The sequence below is a fragment of the Candoia aspera genome, chromosome 3 (genome assembly GCF_035149785.1).
Source record: "Candoia aspera isolate rCanAsp1 chromosome 3, rCanAsp1.hap2, whole genome shotgun sequence".
Lineage (NCBI taxonomy): Eukaryota > Metazoa > Chordata > Lepidosauria > Squamata > Boidae > Candoia > Candoia aspera.
Window position 1 is genome coordinate 147,403,370 of NC_086155.1, and position 15,000 is coordinate 147,418,369.

The following is a 15,000-nucleotide window of genomic DNA, read 5'->3' on the forward strand; positions in this document are numbered from 1 at the left end:
CGTGCCCTGGTCACCTCTATAGAGGTTGCCCAGCTGGCATCCAACTTGAGCAACTATCTGACAGACACCAAGAACATTCCTCAAAGTGGCCCTGCAAGGGCTGCCTTGGCTTTTCACCCAGAAGGGGCCTGGTCGCTCTAAAAGGGCTTCCAGCTGGCTATTTGCAGACACAAGAATGGAAAAGTGAACTTGCTTCATTGCTCTTATCACCACGAGGTAACTCCTAATAATGGCTCTCACCTGTGCTCAGTCAGCCTCTCCATCTTTCACCTGCAAGTGTTCCTTGCATTGTTTCATCTCCTGCAGCTCCTCAGTAAACCAAGGAACCCTACAGGATCTTCAGTCACAGAGAGTTTGCACAGGGTGCTTGTCACATGCTCATTCCAAGTTGCAACCAAGGTCTCAGCCAAACTGTGCCCCAGAGATTCCAGAAAAACCTCAAGTTCCTTTTGATACCCAATTGGGTCTATCGGTCACCTGGGACAGGCTAATCAAAGAAGCCCCACTTTCCTGCAGTGGGGGGTGGACATGGAAAACTCCAGAGCCATGAAGGTGTCATCTGTCCATGTCAAGGGACTGAAGTTAAGATCCCCTGAGCCCAGATCACAATGCCACTGCCCCAAGACAAAGACCAGATTTAATGTATGATCTCCACTGTGGGTTGGACCCTCAATAAGCTGGATCAGCTCCATGGTTGCCATGGTGGTCATAAACTCCCAAGCCACCTCTGACTGTGGATACATAGAAGTCAAGTTGAAGTCCCTCAGGACCATAAGCTTGGGGAACTCCACTGCCAACTTGACCACATAGTTGAGGAACTTGGGCAGGATGCTGCTATTCTGCAAGGAGGAAGGTAAACAAGCAGCAGTTCCAACTGATCCCTATGGCCCAATCTCACAAAGAGACTCTCATACCTGGCAGTGCCTCTAAAGGCTACCAAAGACTCCAGGATAACAAGAGCCACTCCTGTACTTCTGCCCTCGATTTGTGGCTGGTGCTACACCTGAAACCCTGGATGGCAGATTTCCAAGAGAGTGCCCAACCAGGTTGTAGTGATGCAAGCAAGGTCAGCCCTCTCATACAAAATCAAATAATGGATGAGGGGAATTTATTGCATGCCAACCTGGGATTAAGTAGCAACAGCTGGAGTCTAGAGCTGCCAAAGCTATGGCGACCAGGTCTTGCGGCTGAGCACAGGGGTCCAGAACACAGTATCTGTCTTAAATACCAAGGCTGCCTTTCCCAAGAGTGGCCCACCCTGTGAAATTTAATCCAGACATTTCTGATAGTGTGATGGTTCGGCGTGCTCAGGCTGATGGATCTCTTGAGCATCAATCTGCAGATTGTAGGTAATCGCTGACTTTGCTCTGTCCTTGAGTGCTCATATTGGTGCAGTGGGCAAGGGCACTTATCACCTCAGGATGAGTTACCAACTTTGACCTTTTTTGATGTGACTCTTGCTACCTATGTACTGGTTACTTATTGATTTATGTGAGACTGTACTCTCAGTCACAACACAGAGAGTCATAGGTGTTAATATGTTTGGGGCAAAGTCTGTCTTTAAGTCTTCCTTCTACTTCAAAACTTCCCTTCCAAACAATCTTTTCCATGAAGATTTTGCTATACTGCCCCAGAATCCCTATAATTCACTGCACCTAAGCTGAAATATACAGTACATAACTGAAAAGCGAACTCGTTCTACCTACACTTTTCTCAATTTTCAAAACTTCTTCTGCTGTCTTTGGATAGGAACTGAGCAGAGAAAACAATCCAGACATCTCCAGATACAGGCAGGTTGAAATTTCAGGTTAACAAAAGCAATGATTAAGAATTTCAGGCATTTTTCTTATGTCTCCCTAGTTAAATGTTTACATATTTTGTATACTGGAGGTAATCAACTGAAAGAAAGGTATACTAATCTAAGCCACTGTTTCTTAAGATTCATTCCACAGAATACCAGTGTTGCCCAAACAACTTGGAGGTGTTTTATGAACTGGTCCCAAGATCTGAAAGAAGATCTGGGGATGGGATGGGGGCTTGCTAAATTCAATTTCTTTAGTCAGATATTTACCTATTCATGAATGGTGTGGGAAGTCTTTTTTCCTCAGGTACAACATTGAAAATACTAAATAAAAACTCATCACTAGAAAATTTGTGGACAAATGTTCACAAACAATATGAGCTTTAAAGTGAAGAGAATTAAGTCTACCACAGTACTTACTTTCCTTCTATATATTTTTTTGTGAACATAGATTTTCAACACTCACGTTAATGAAGACAAATATGGACAGGCTGAATATTACACTGATTCCAAGTTTTCAATCATGGATGAAATATGCCATCATATGCAAACTTATATGGAATTTTTAAAAAATTGTCTTCAAAAGTTTGAAAAATACTGATCTAAGCAGCTTGAAAAAGTGTGTAAAATCACCTTTTGTGTTATGAAAAGTAATAGTACCATCCTTAATTTTTTTTTTAAAGTTTATAAATTTTATCTTCTTCAAGCTGATTCAATGTTTACTATTTGCTTGTACAAAAATACAGTACTTTTTAAATCTCAGAACTGGAAACCCAAAAAGAAAAGCTTTCAAATACTAAAGAAATAAGAGTTTTACTAATATTCGTTGCCAATAAAAGCAGAACATTTTTAAATTTTATTTTTACTGATTTAACATGGCATATTGCCTTCTACCACAGTCTTTCTACAGTTCATACTATCTACCTCCAGCTGAAGGTAATCTGTACCCAAAGCCATCCAAATGTTTCTCTCTCATTCATCCTCTCTCTCATTCATTCTCTCTCTCTCATATTTCCCTCTCTGGTCTAATAAATTAAACATTAAAATTAGCAACTTTTTCATAATATTCTAAATCCGTTGCCTTCAGGAAGGTATTTCAATATCATCAATGAGAATGCTAGTCTTTAAGATTCTGTAAATAATGAATCATTCTTCAGTGAAAACCTTGATAGACTTTTCTTCTTAAGTTATAGAATTTGACACTAATGATAATTTGGAATACTAACTAATAAATGACACTGTACTAATCAGGCAAATTATCAATGAAGAGAATTTGGAATTCTTAGTACTGGATTATAGAAAGGATCCACATTTCATAAATCAGGAACAGGCTTGAGAATGTACACCATCATACTTGTTATAAATTTCCCTCACTTGTCTGAATATAATGTCACTCTTCAGAGTAGTTGCAACTAAAGTAGATTCATTAACTATGTTAGGAAAAATATTGTTTTCTCAGGCACAAAATACTGTATCCTACAAACTGAGAAAATGAGATATCACTGAAAAAGCGCAACTTTGAGAAACATGTCAGGATCATGCGCAACAACTGTGCAATTAACTGTGCTAAAAAAATCATTTGGAAAGACCCTACGATAATGTTATGTTATCCTGTTAGTCACTACCTTGCCAGCTTTGTAGAATGCTGATCTCCTGATGGGTTAATAGTATCCTTTCACCCAATGATTTACTTAGAATAGTTTTGTAGTGTCATGCACAATAACTTCCAGCTGCCTTTAGCCCAAATAAAATTCCTTAGGAGAATTTTTGACCTGTAGTAGCAAAAGAATTACAGGGGAAGTATAAGAAACCATTTATCTCTAACTTAGCTTGCCTTATTGCTCACATGTTACTTATTGTTGCCCAATATTTGATGGATTATAGATGTTTGATTACATATAAACAGCTGCCAACTTCATATGATCATTATGATCATGTGGTTTAGCTTCACATTAATGTAGCAATAACTGATAATCACTCAAAAATCTTAAATATTCCCCAAGAGCATATTTTTTTTCAGATTCTAATACAGACAAAACTTGATTACAATAAATATTCATGAAGCTGAAATAGGCATCTATGAAATAATGCCAACTATAGGTTACCTAGTAAGATATAATCTCAAAAAAGCCATGCACCATAAATATATCTTGAAAAATATAATCAGAACATTGCCATCCTGGGTTAAAGGGAAGTCATGCAGGTTCCTAAACTCACTGAGGGCCTAGGCTCTTAAAGTTATAATGTCAAGTCCCTTTTTTTAGTTAACTATATTTATATAAATGCCAAAACAGAAGCTCTCTATTCAGCTGCTTTGTTAAAAATATATAATAAACATTAAAAAAAACCATATGGTTACCACATCTGAGCATTTTAGAACACTCTGGAGATAGACTGTTTTACCTAGTTTAAATTTAAGGCATGCAACTCACACCCAAGTAAGTATGCATAAGATTGCAGTCTTAGATTACCAATTCCAAATGAGGTACAAGCACTCAAGGTTCTTAATTTTGTACTCTCCTGGCCTCCCCAGCCTCTAAGTCCAAATGAAGAAAGAAAAAGGTCACATGTAGACTTGAAAATGGCATTCCTCACTCCTGAGAAAACATAAAATCCATTCCGTTTTCTTGTCCGCAAACCTGGTGCACTGCAAGTTAAATAAAGAATCTGTCACATATGTAAGTTAAGACAGTGAACCTGCTGCAGCAGCTGCTTTTGCTGAGGTTCTTCCCAAGTGCAGCAGCCAAAAAGAGGTGAGCCTCTCATGGTCTTGGCTCTTATCTTACTAGCTTCTGGGGCTAGAGAAAGGATTTGCAACTTTTGTTGAGCTAAAAGCTAGACATGCTTTTAGAGGCATGAGGAGGACCATGCTCAAAAAGTGGGTGGGTTATGTAAAGAGTTGCAACAGTTGCCTGGATGTCTTTAAAAATGGGAAGAGCAGTTGAAATTAACTAAAACTTTGTAGACACATAAATATCAAAGGCACATACATGAAAGACACATGAACTCTTACACATTCATTCAAAAGCAAACATGTCCATATATATTTAGTCACGCTAATTCAGAGATACTCAATCATACACATACACAGAAACCCAAACACTCCCCAAAACACACCATACTCTTAAGCACACTGACACATATTTATTTGTTACTGCATTTATATCTTTTTCTTAGACCTCAAATCTGTTTTGCACAGAGGTAGTTTCTTATTTTTAACACAACAACAAGCCTGTATACTAGGTTATTCTGATGGAGAGTGGCAGGCCCAAAGCCATCCAGTAAGAAGTGTCCATGGCAAAGTGGGGACTTGAATTTAGGTCACCACTGAGCTCCCTGTTCAAAGTCCAGCACATTCATGCACACACTCACAGTCCCCACTATGGTCCCCCTGAACCTTATGCACTGTTGTAGTAGTACTTTTATAATAACAGTAATAAGAGATGGAGGATGGTTGGAACAAGGGCAGGATGACAAAGAGAGAGGAACGCCTGAGGTAGGAAAGACTATATCCATTCCCAAAATAGGCTGTTATAACTGACAATTGTTTTCTTTGCAATCACTAGATGCCTTCACTGATAGATATGTGCACTGAGACATCAGAAAAAGGCCTCCCTGCACATGAAAATAATGTGGAATTTACTCAGAGAGTCTTCAGTTCGTTATGTCCCCTTCCCTTGGCATCAAATTACTGTACGAAAAGCTACTACACAGTCTACTTCAATTGCATATAAGATCTTTTTGTTAATCTTTATGAAATGGACAGCATGCAGCATTAAGCTGAAATCAGTGCTACTATATCCATTTTCTTGCCTGTCTTGTTCTGAGAATTACCCTGTATATGCCCTCTGCCATCAGATATATTCTAGTGAATAGAGACATGGTCTTATCTTTCACAATTCCACATTTTTGTGCAGTAAGAGTTTATATATGGATCCAGAATCTCAAAAACAGGCAAAATAATATGCTTGGTAGCAATGAAGTAGAGAATATGAAACTTCCTTACAGCATTAAGTGAAATTTACCAATAAAAATTGTCCATGTTCATGCAATGAAGTCAAATTCATGTGTTATAGTTTAAATAACAATAGTTATAAAAGAATACAATATTTTACATTCTTTTCTTGGGACTGTAAGAAAGTCTCTATACATGGTAAACAAAATGTAAAGGCCCATACATTCTGAATCTTGTAGCTATTGCTTTTGGTTATTAAAGTCCCCTGATGGGAGGAGATGGGCAGGGACAAATTGAATGAATGAATGAATGAATGAATGAATGAATGAATGAATGAATAAGTAAGTAAGTAAGTAAGTAAGTAAGTAAGTAAGTAAGTAAGTAAGTAAGTAAGTTTCATTTACACACCACCTTTTCTTTGAGAGTTCAAGACACATTATAGCAGGTTCTCCCATAATCTCAGAGAGACCAGAAAGACTGCTATAATTCTTTTCAAGAGTTAGTAAGGAAAACAGACTTCAGGAAGCTGTGATTCACAGTTTAAGAAGCTGTATTTCCTGTGCGCAGAGCAAAATGTCTCATTATTTTGATTGCTGACAGTCTGGTTGTTTTAATTATAATTTAAAAATCTATGTTTATTCTTTTAGAACATTAGATATACTGATCGCTACCTTCACATCAAACCAACAATTAGAATATAAAACAAAAAAGCAGGTATTTATTGCAATAATTAATAATCTATTTTTATGTAATATACAGTGGTGCTTAAAGGTTTGTTAACCCTTTTGAATGTTCAATTTTCTGCATAAATATGACCTAAAACATGATCTGTTCTCCACACAAGTCCTAAAACTAGATAAAGAGAACGCAATTAAATGAATCAGTCAAAAACATTATACTTGTTCATTTATTTATTGAGGAAAATGATCCAAAGCTACATATTTGTGTGTGGCAAAAGTAGGTGAACTTCTAGGATTACCATTTCATTTGAAGGAGAAATTAGAGTCAGGACTTTCAATCAATGGGATGATAATCAGGTGTGCGTGTGGGAGGTCCTACCTTATTTAAAAAATGGAATTTAAGGTATTCACTATCAAAGTCTAATCTTCACCACACAGATATGTAGAAGTGTGTCATGGCTTGAACAAAGGAGATTTCTGAGGACCTCCAAAAAAACAGTTGTTGATGCTTACCAGGCTGGAAAAGGTTACAAAATGATTTCCAAAAAGTTTGGACCCCACCATTCCACTGTCAGGCAGATTGTATACAAACAGAGACAATTCAACACCATTGTTACCCTTCCCCAGAGTGGTCGACCAAGATCACACCAAGGGCAAGGTGTGAATTACTCTGGGAGTTCTCAAAGAACCCCAGGGTAACATCTAAGGAACTAAAGGCCTCTCTTGTATTGGTGAATGTCAGTGCTCATGAGACCACCATCATGAGAACACTGAACAACAGTGTTCTCATGATGGTGGTGCATGGCAAAGTTGCATGGAGAAAGTTGCATGGAGATGCAGTGCATGGCAAAGTTGCAAGGAGAAAGCCAGTACTCTTGAAAAAGAACATTGCTGCCTGTCTACAGTTTGTGAAAGATCATATGGATAAGCCAGAAGTCTATTGGAAGAATGTTCTGTGGACGGTTGAGACCAAAATAGAATTTTCTGGCTTGAATGAGAAGTGTTATGTATGGCGAAAGACAAACACTGCATTCCAGCATAAGAACTTTATCCCATCTGTGAAACATGGTGGTGGCAGTATCAAGGTTTGTGCTTGTTTGCTGCCTTTGGACCAGGACAGCTTACCATCACTGATGGAGCTATGAGTTCTGAATTGTACCAACAAATTCTACAAGAAAATGACAGGGTATCTGTCTGTAAACTGAAGCTCAAGAGAAAGTGGATCATGCAGCAAGACAATGACCCAAAATGCACAAGTTGTATGACCAAAGAATGGTTAAAGCAGAAGGAAGTTAAATGTTTTGGAATGGCCAAGTCAAAGTCCTGACCTTATTTCTACAGAAATGTTGTGAAAGGAACTGTCGGCAGTTCATGCAAGGAAGCCCACCAACATCCCTGAGCTGAAGCTGTTCTGTATGGAAGAATGAGCTAAAATTCCTCCAAGCCGATGTGCAGGACTGATCAACAGTTATTGGAAATGTTTAGTTGCAGTTATGGCTGCCCAATGGGGGCACACCAGTTATTGAAAGCAAAGGTTCATTTATTTTTGCCACACACAAATATGTAGCTTTGGATCACTTTCCTCAATAAATGAACAAGTATAATGTTTTGGACTTATTTGTTTAACTGGGTTTTCTTTATCTAGTTTTAGGACTTGTGTGGAGAAGAGATCATGTTTTAGATCATATTTATGCAGAAAATTGAACATTCAAAGGGGCTCACAAACTGTTAAGCACCACTGTACAATAACATTAATTTTTAAATATTTTTGAAAATCATAAGATTCTAATTATGTCTCTTTATTACTTTTTAAAACCTTTTTAAATGTACCTGAAAGTATAGCACACTCTTAATCCAATAAAGTATTATTAAGGTATCTAAACAAAATAAAATCTTCCAAATACACACCTTTCCAGAAATTGTATCTTCTGATAAGATTACATTTTAAAAACACATTAATGCAAGTAAATATATTGTACAGTATACATGGATTATTCCAGCAAGATGAATGAAAGATACAACAGCATGGAGTTTTATACAATGATCCCTTAATAGAGTATGTAGCGTATCTTCCAACTATAACCTCTTGTCAAGATCAATTTTATTCACAATAAGACCTGCAATTACATTTAAAAAAAAATCATATCTGTGTTTTTAGTTCATTTTATACATACCTGATTGGGATTATGTAAGAAAAAAGGAGAAGAAACCGAAAAAGATTGCGGTGCCATGGTCCCACAAAACCTTGCAAGGTTACCATAACAACTGAAAGAGCAACTAGAGCCAAGAACAGTGCTTTGGTCAGTTGATTCAATTCAAGATCCAGCAAACCAACCTAAAAGGAAGCAATATACATTTAATAACTAAAACTGAACAATCATTTCTACTTTTTGTGTTTTTGTGTAATATCTAAATATAAACAATTAGAAGAATATATTGATTTTGCTTTCCAAACGTATTTGAGATTTATATGAATACAGCTAGATTATCTCATGGGCTAAGGGCTATAGCATTGTTTTGCCACATCTAGCTCAGATTGTCAGCTTTCAAATAAAAAAAAAATGGGTGAGGGGCAATTCTCTAGTCTTTATGGAAAATATGAGATACTTTTCAAGCACTATCAAATAGTGTAGGGGAAATTAGACTGCTATCAGCTTTTTATATGCATATGGTAGTTACAATCATGACTCATGACACATATTTGGGGAACAATGTTAGGATAGTAACATAATAATAGAGGCTTATTTGTATCTTTATAAATTGGCTTGCAGCTTTTTCATTTATTAAAAATCATAGCTATGATTAGGCAAGTCTATTTAACCAAGAATAACAGGTAACAGTAATGACAGAATTTCATCCTTTTTTAGCTTGTGTTACATACATAAAATGATTTTTGACTGAATTCCTAACTTTAAAAATCCCCGATATGCAAATAAATTTATCATTACACCAATATTTTATATGTTTTTGCATACAGAGATACTGAGCTCTTTATAACCACACATGATGTGTGGAACCCTACATGTCCATAGATGCATGTAGGGGCTAGATATTAAAGCAGTTAGAGTTATCATTCATGAAAAAGATGGAAGCATAATTGTAAGACAAATTAGAAATTATATGGTTATGCTTTTCACATTTTAGCAGGAGTTATGGGATACTGCAAGTTTTCAGGATTTTTTTCACTCCCTAGACAATCTCTGTAATATGAACTTTCAAACGGGTACTGGAAGCTTGTCTCTGCTGTAAATGCATATAAATATGCACAGATTGTAAACTGCTATGTAATGGATTGCAAGTTATTTTACATGCTGAGGAGGGTTATTTTAATTTTTGACTTTTTAATAATGTGGTCAATTTAGTCTCTCTCCTTATAATAATCCTGTGGTTTAAGTTATACTGAGAAATAATATATGCACTTCAAAATTACAGTGCATACAGTATTTCTAAGTTTTATGTAAGTATGTTGTAAAAGAAATGGAAATCGTGTCTCAGTCTTTGTTTCATTTGAGTACTATACTATGGATGGCACATTTTAATTCTCTGCTTCTGGGAAAACCCATAGGATTTCAATTAAGTTATGTAGTTACATCAATATTTTCATGCAGGAAGAGAATTTTCAATTTTCCTGGAGCTGGTTTATTTTTACAGATTTTCAGACACTTGTCTTTTTGTTTTGTTTTCATTTTTGTTCCTTGTTCTACGTAGTTCTTCTCATTATTATCCCATTAATTTAACCCAGTTTGTTGGGTATCCTCTGAATGATATAAAAGGTTGTGATTACTACTGTTGTTACCTGAGTTTAACAGAGCAAAAAAAATTAGGAAATTCATGTAACTTTTATATCATAATATGCCAGAAGCATCAATGTGGGTTTTGCAAAATATACAATATATTTGCCAGCATTAATGTTCTTCACGTGGAAATGTTTATATGAACACTTCTTACAACTGACTACATAGAGGGTAGAATCCAATCCATCACTGGAACCAGAAAGAAGATACTTCTACCCTTCCTGTAGCTCCCCTCATACAACCATAAAACCACTTCAGAGGACTGGGAAGTCCTTCAGAGCAGTGGCTGCAAGAGGGAAATTAATAAGAATATCTGCTGTGTGAGTGGATTTATACTCTTAAAACACTGAATACTGTTTCTGTGTGAAATCCAGTTAGAAAACTCATATTAGAAGTAAAGCAGTCTTTAAAACAGAGTGCTGTTGCTAAGAGTAAATAGGAAATCTGGTTAAGAAAAGGAAAAAAACGTTCTTTATAAACAAAGTCTTGCAAATAAAAAGGATTTCCAATAACCAGTTCCTTTATAGCACTACCTCATTAACACTAGATTTCAGCTTGGATTCTATCTTATTTAACAGATGATGATGAAAAAAATATTATAATGTCAGACTAATCATATCAGACCAATGATGAGGAAGACTAATGTGTTAGTTATTACAATTCATAAATAAAGAAGTTATAGAGGAAGAAAAGGCCCAAGTTCAGTGTAAATTAACTATGCAGAGAACCAATATATTTAGTTCCTGAAGGAAAGATGGGATATAAATCTAACTAATCAATAAATTTAAAAAATGGGGAAAAGTAATTGGCATTAGCTAGCGTCAGGTGTACAATATGGTGCGACTTGATAGGCTTCTTCCAGAAGGCAACGCTGAATTATTATAGCTCTGCTTTGCTATAATAGCAAAGCATGGCATTCTGGGTTCAATTTTATTCTGTTCGTGATCTACATTAAATTTCTAGAGAGATATTATTTTGGGATGTGGTTGTGCTGACATGCAGATGACATCCCGCTTTATTCTCCTTTTCAACTAACTCAGGTAAAGCAGTGGATATTTTTAATTGGACTCTATTGATGGTAATGGACCGGATGAGAGCTAAGAAACTGAAGCACAATCCAGCCAATATGGATTGTGGTTTCCTGTAATAAAAGTATCCTATAATATAATTCCTTACACTATTAATTGAGGTTGAACGTGCTGGCCTTTGTGTCTTCAAACCCAAAATAGAGAAGAGTATTTCTAGTGATTGTTTTCATCCTTTGGTTGCAACCTTAAAATTCACGTCAATGATTACAAAGAAAACAAAAATATATTTACTTAACCAAAAAATTAACCTAACCCAATCCTAGCAGATCTTATTACCTTCCCTATCCACTTGGATTATTATAAAAACTATAATTAAAGTAAGAGTTAAATGATTTCAATAAAATATTCAGGTTTAGATCGTACTAAATCAGTGTATGGTGAAGTCAGTGTAATAGATTAGTTTCCACTAAAATTAATTGGATTCAGTTGAACTATCTTAGCTTGAATTGAATCAATATATTTGGCTTTTAATCAATACATTTTAAAAAAGGGTTTACAAAAGTAAAAATTGTTCAAGGTATTTCTCCCATTACATTTAAAATATTTCTACTTCAAAAATCATAAGCTCATACTAATTCAAGGACAGTTTGCACCAGTTGAATCTTGGATATGCAGTTCTAGATGAAACTTTTGCAATAAGACAGTCAAGACAATAATATCATAGAGAAATATCAGAGAAAATTTAGCTTTTGTCAAAAAGAGTAATATGGTGTAGTATTCCAAAAGGAGAAAAAAATGTATAAGAATAGCATTAAAATACTTCTGGAAAGTTCAGCATTCATTCTTGTTTATGGGCAGTCCCTTCCCTTGAGAACTAGGCAGCTGAAGACCACAGTGGCTGATTTATCAACTACATTTAAAAAGCAGCACAACGAGGACAAATATCTTGCAATTTCCGCTGCTTCGACTACTACATAGTTTATGCTTGAATTATTGAGAAAAATAGGTTTCTGGATTAAAATGAAGAAAAATTAAGCCAGGGAAGTAGAGCATGTTTCAAAGCCCTGATCTTTTTGCGTTGACAAAGGCAGTCTAAGTTTCAGGCCTCGCTGAGGATCAGATGAAGTCATTATTCATTCAGTCAGGGAAAAAAGACTCAATTACCTCAACCTAAAGATGCTATCAATGAATGCAAAGTGCATATTTTACTCTATTCATCCAAATCCCATTAAAAAGTGAAAGGAATGATTTAATCGGCCTTCTAGAGTTGGGCTTTTTTTTGGGGGGTAATACAATAAAGAATCACTGTCTTGCAATATGCATAACCAGTACCTCACACTTTTCTTGCTGCATCATAGCTCTGAATGACTGTAAAAGCCAAGACAAAACCTGACAGAAAGGAATACAAAGTTTCCTTTGAGAAAAGGCATTTACGGGCCCAAACATTATACATAGTCCGCTGGATACACATATGTAGATAACTAAAAGGATAAAAACTTTCCTAATTGATGGAGACAGATTTGGATGCAAGTTTAGAGCCCATTCAATAAGTTTGTGCACCCTTTAAAATTAATGTAAAAGGTTTTATAGATACTTAACTGCTTAGCTAACATGACTGGTCATATATAGTAACACTTCTTCCATACGCATGTTTATTATTTTATCATTTCTATTATGTGCACACACATACAAATACACACACACACAGACAAGATTCTCTGATATGCCAAATAGCAACCATACCATGTTGTCTAAATTTCTAAAAGTTATTTGCCCAAATATTTCATGTTATCTTCTTACTAAAAAGGAATTAATTTTGTAATCATTACAAAAACATGTTATGCTGTATTAAATGATCAAAAACAAAGCAAATTACTTCATTAAAAATAAATTTAATTCAAACTTAATTCTAAGTCCTCTTAACTTTTTTTTTTTTTTGCAATCTTCAATACCTGTAGAATATTTTTTAATTCCTACCATAATATTTGTGTTGTTTCGGACAACTGTGATGACAAAATCAAATTTGCAACTAGAATTTTTAATCTCTTAGAGAAAATTTGTACATAATGTTAGAGGATAAACACAATAGTTTTGTAAAAGGGCTGTTCTACGATAATGAACACAATAATTGCCTGTATAATCTAAAATGCTACTAATGGCAACAATCACATATCCATTTAGATCCTCTTTAATTTATGTATCAAGTTTTAAATAGCTAATCACTTTCAGTAAAAGAATGGTTTATACCAACAATAAAGGGTAAGTATGGTATTGCTTTCCTTAAACAAGGAAATATCTGTTCTCTTATTATTCAATTATTTCAAATAATTGAATGAGCAAGTGTTTTAATCTCTGAACAATAAAGCTAGTGTGATAGGTCACTAAGAAACAATGGAAAATAAAAAAAAATGATTTTATAAATAATAAAGGGGAAGTTATTAAAAGGCCATCCAATGTAAAAAAGCATTTAAGAGCATAATCATATACATTTCTACTGCGAACTAACTAAAGCTGAGGTCAATGCCCCTTATTTTTAAATATATTGATTAGACCCTAATATCAAATAGTTCTGCAAAAGTGAAGCATTCCACAAAAATATTCTTAACTGTTGTTTATGGAAAATCCTATTAAGTCAATTAAAATATTTTATTAGTGGTAACTTGTACTTAATACAAAGTTTAGAAGACAAGAGGAGCACAGTTAAAAAGGTTATCAGAAAAACTGAAGAATGTCAGTGTTATTCCTTCCTAATATAAAAACTAAGACATGAATCTACCTACCTGGACACTTTAAAGTTTAAAATTTACCAGTAAACACACACTCTAATCTACTGTAAAAAGGTATTAGATATTCTAAGCACTATGTTTTTGTTTTCAACCTGATTTTCAGTTGTCCTTTCGATATTCTAATTAAATAAAGTCTGGTTTTTATTCAGAGGAATTATCACTAAAGAACTTAAGGAAAAGGTTTTAATAATGTTCACATATGTACAGTACATATAGCTTGAATATCATATGGATGTAATATAGTCATCAACAAGAATACGTGTCTGTCAAAAAATCTGAATGACACACACCCACACACACACAACTTCTAATCCAGTATCATGCATATTTCAATGTCAGCATCTCCAAAGCTTTAATGAATTATTATAAATACTGCAATTCTGAGACACAGAAACATATTACTTTATTGAATATGACAGCTACCATAGAAAACATAGACCACTACTAAAGTAATACTAATATATAGAAAATCTAACATTAAAATTATAACTATCATTTAAATTAGGCAGAGATTACTCTTTTAATAATCTTCCCTGTTTAATTTATTGGTTCATACTTGCTTGATATAAAAATGTAAATTAATGTACATTTCATCTATAGTCCAATTGTCTTTTTTGCCTTTTGATTAATAAAAACAAAGTAAAAGAGAAAAACCAAGAATTTGTCATCATCTGTATTTTGCCCAAGGCATCGCAATTATTTAATTGCAAGGGAAAGCAATGGCTGAGCATGGGAATGCTTCCCAGACAAGTAAAAATCTGTTCCAAACCTTCTGTACTGGATAACAGTTATTAGAACAAATTAAAAAAAATAATTTCATGCTATATTTTAAGAAGATATAAATCCAAAATAACTTGACAATGTAACAGGATATTCAATCTGGGTGCTCACTGCAATAGATGTTTATTTTTTATATAATTAGGTTACAAAATGATACTTCAGCCGATCTGTTTCTA

The 15,000-nt window shown here is 34.9% G+C and overlaps 1 protein-coding gene across 1 annotated transcript in view; it reads right to left on the reverse strand.

The window, feature by feature from the left end:
• The window catches only part of ATP9B (ATPase phospholipid transporting 9B (putative)), a 172,587-nt gene that overhangs the window by 60,024 nt on the left and 97,563 nt on the right, over positions 1-15,000 (reverse strand). Inside the window, exon 12 of the mRNA XM_063299021.1 lies at positions 8,611-8,771. Within this exon, the coding sequence (XP_063155091.1) occupies positions 8,611-8,771 (161 nt within the window). The remainder of the gene's footprint in view (positions 1-8,610; positions 8,772-15,000) is intronic.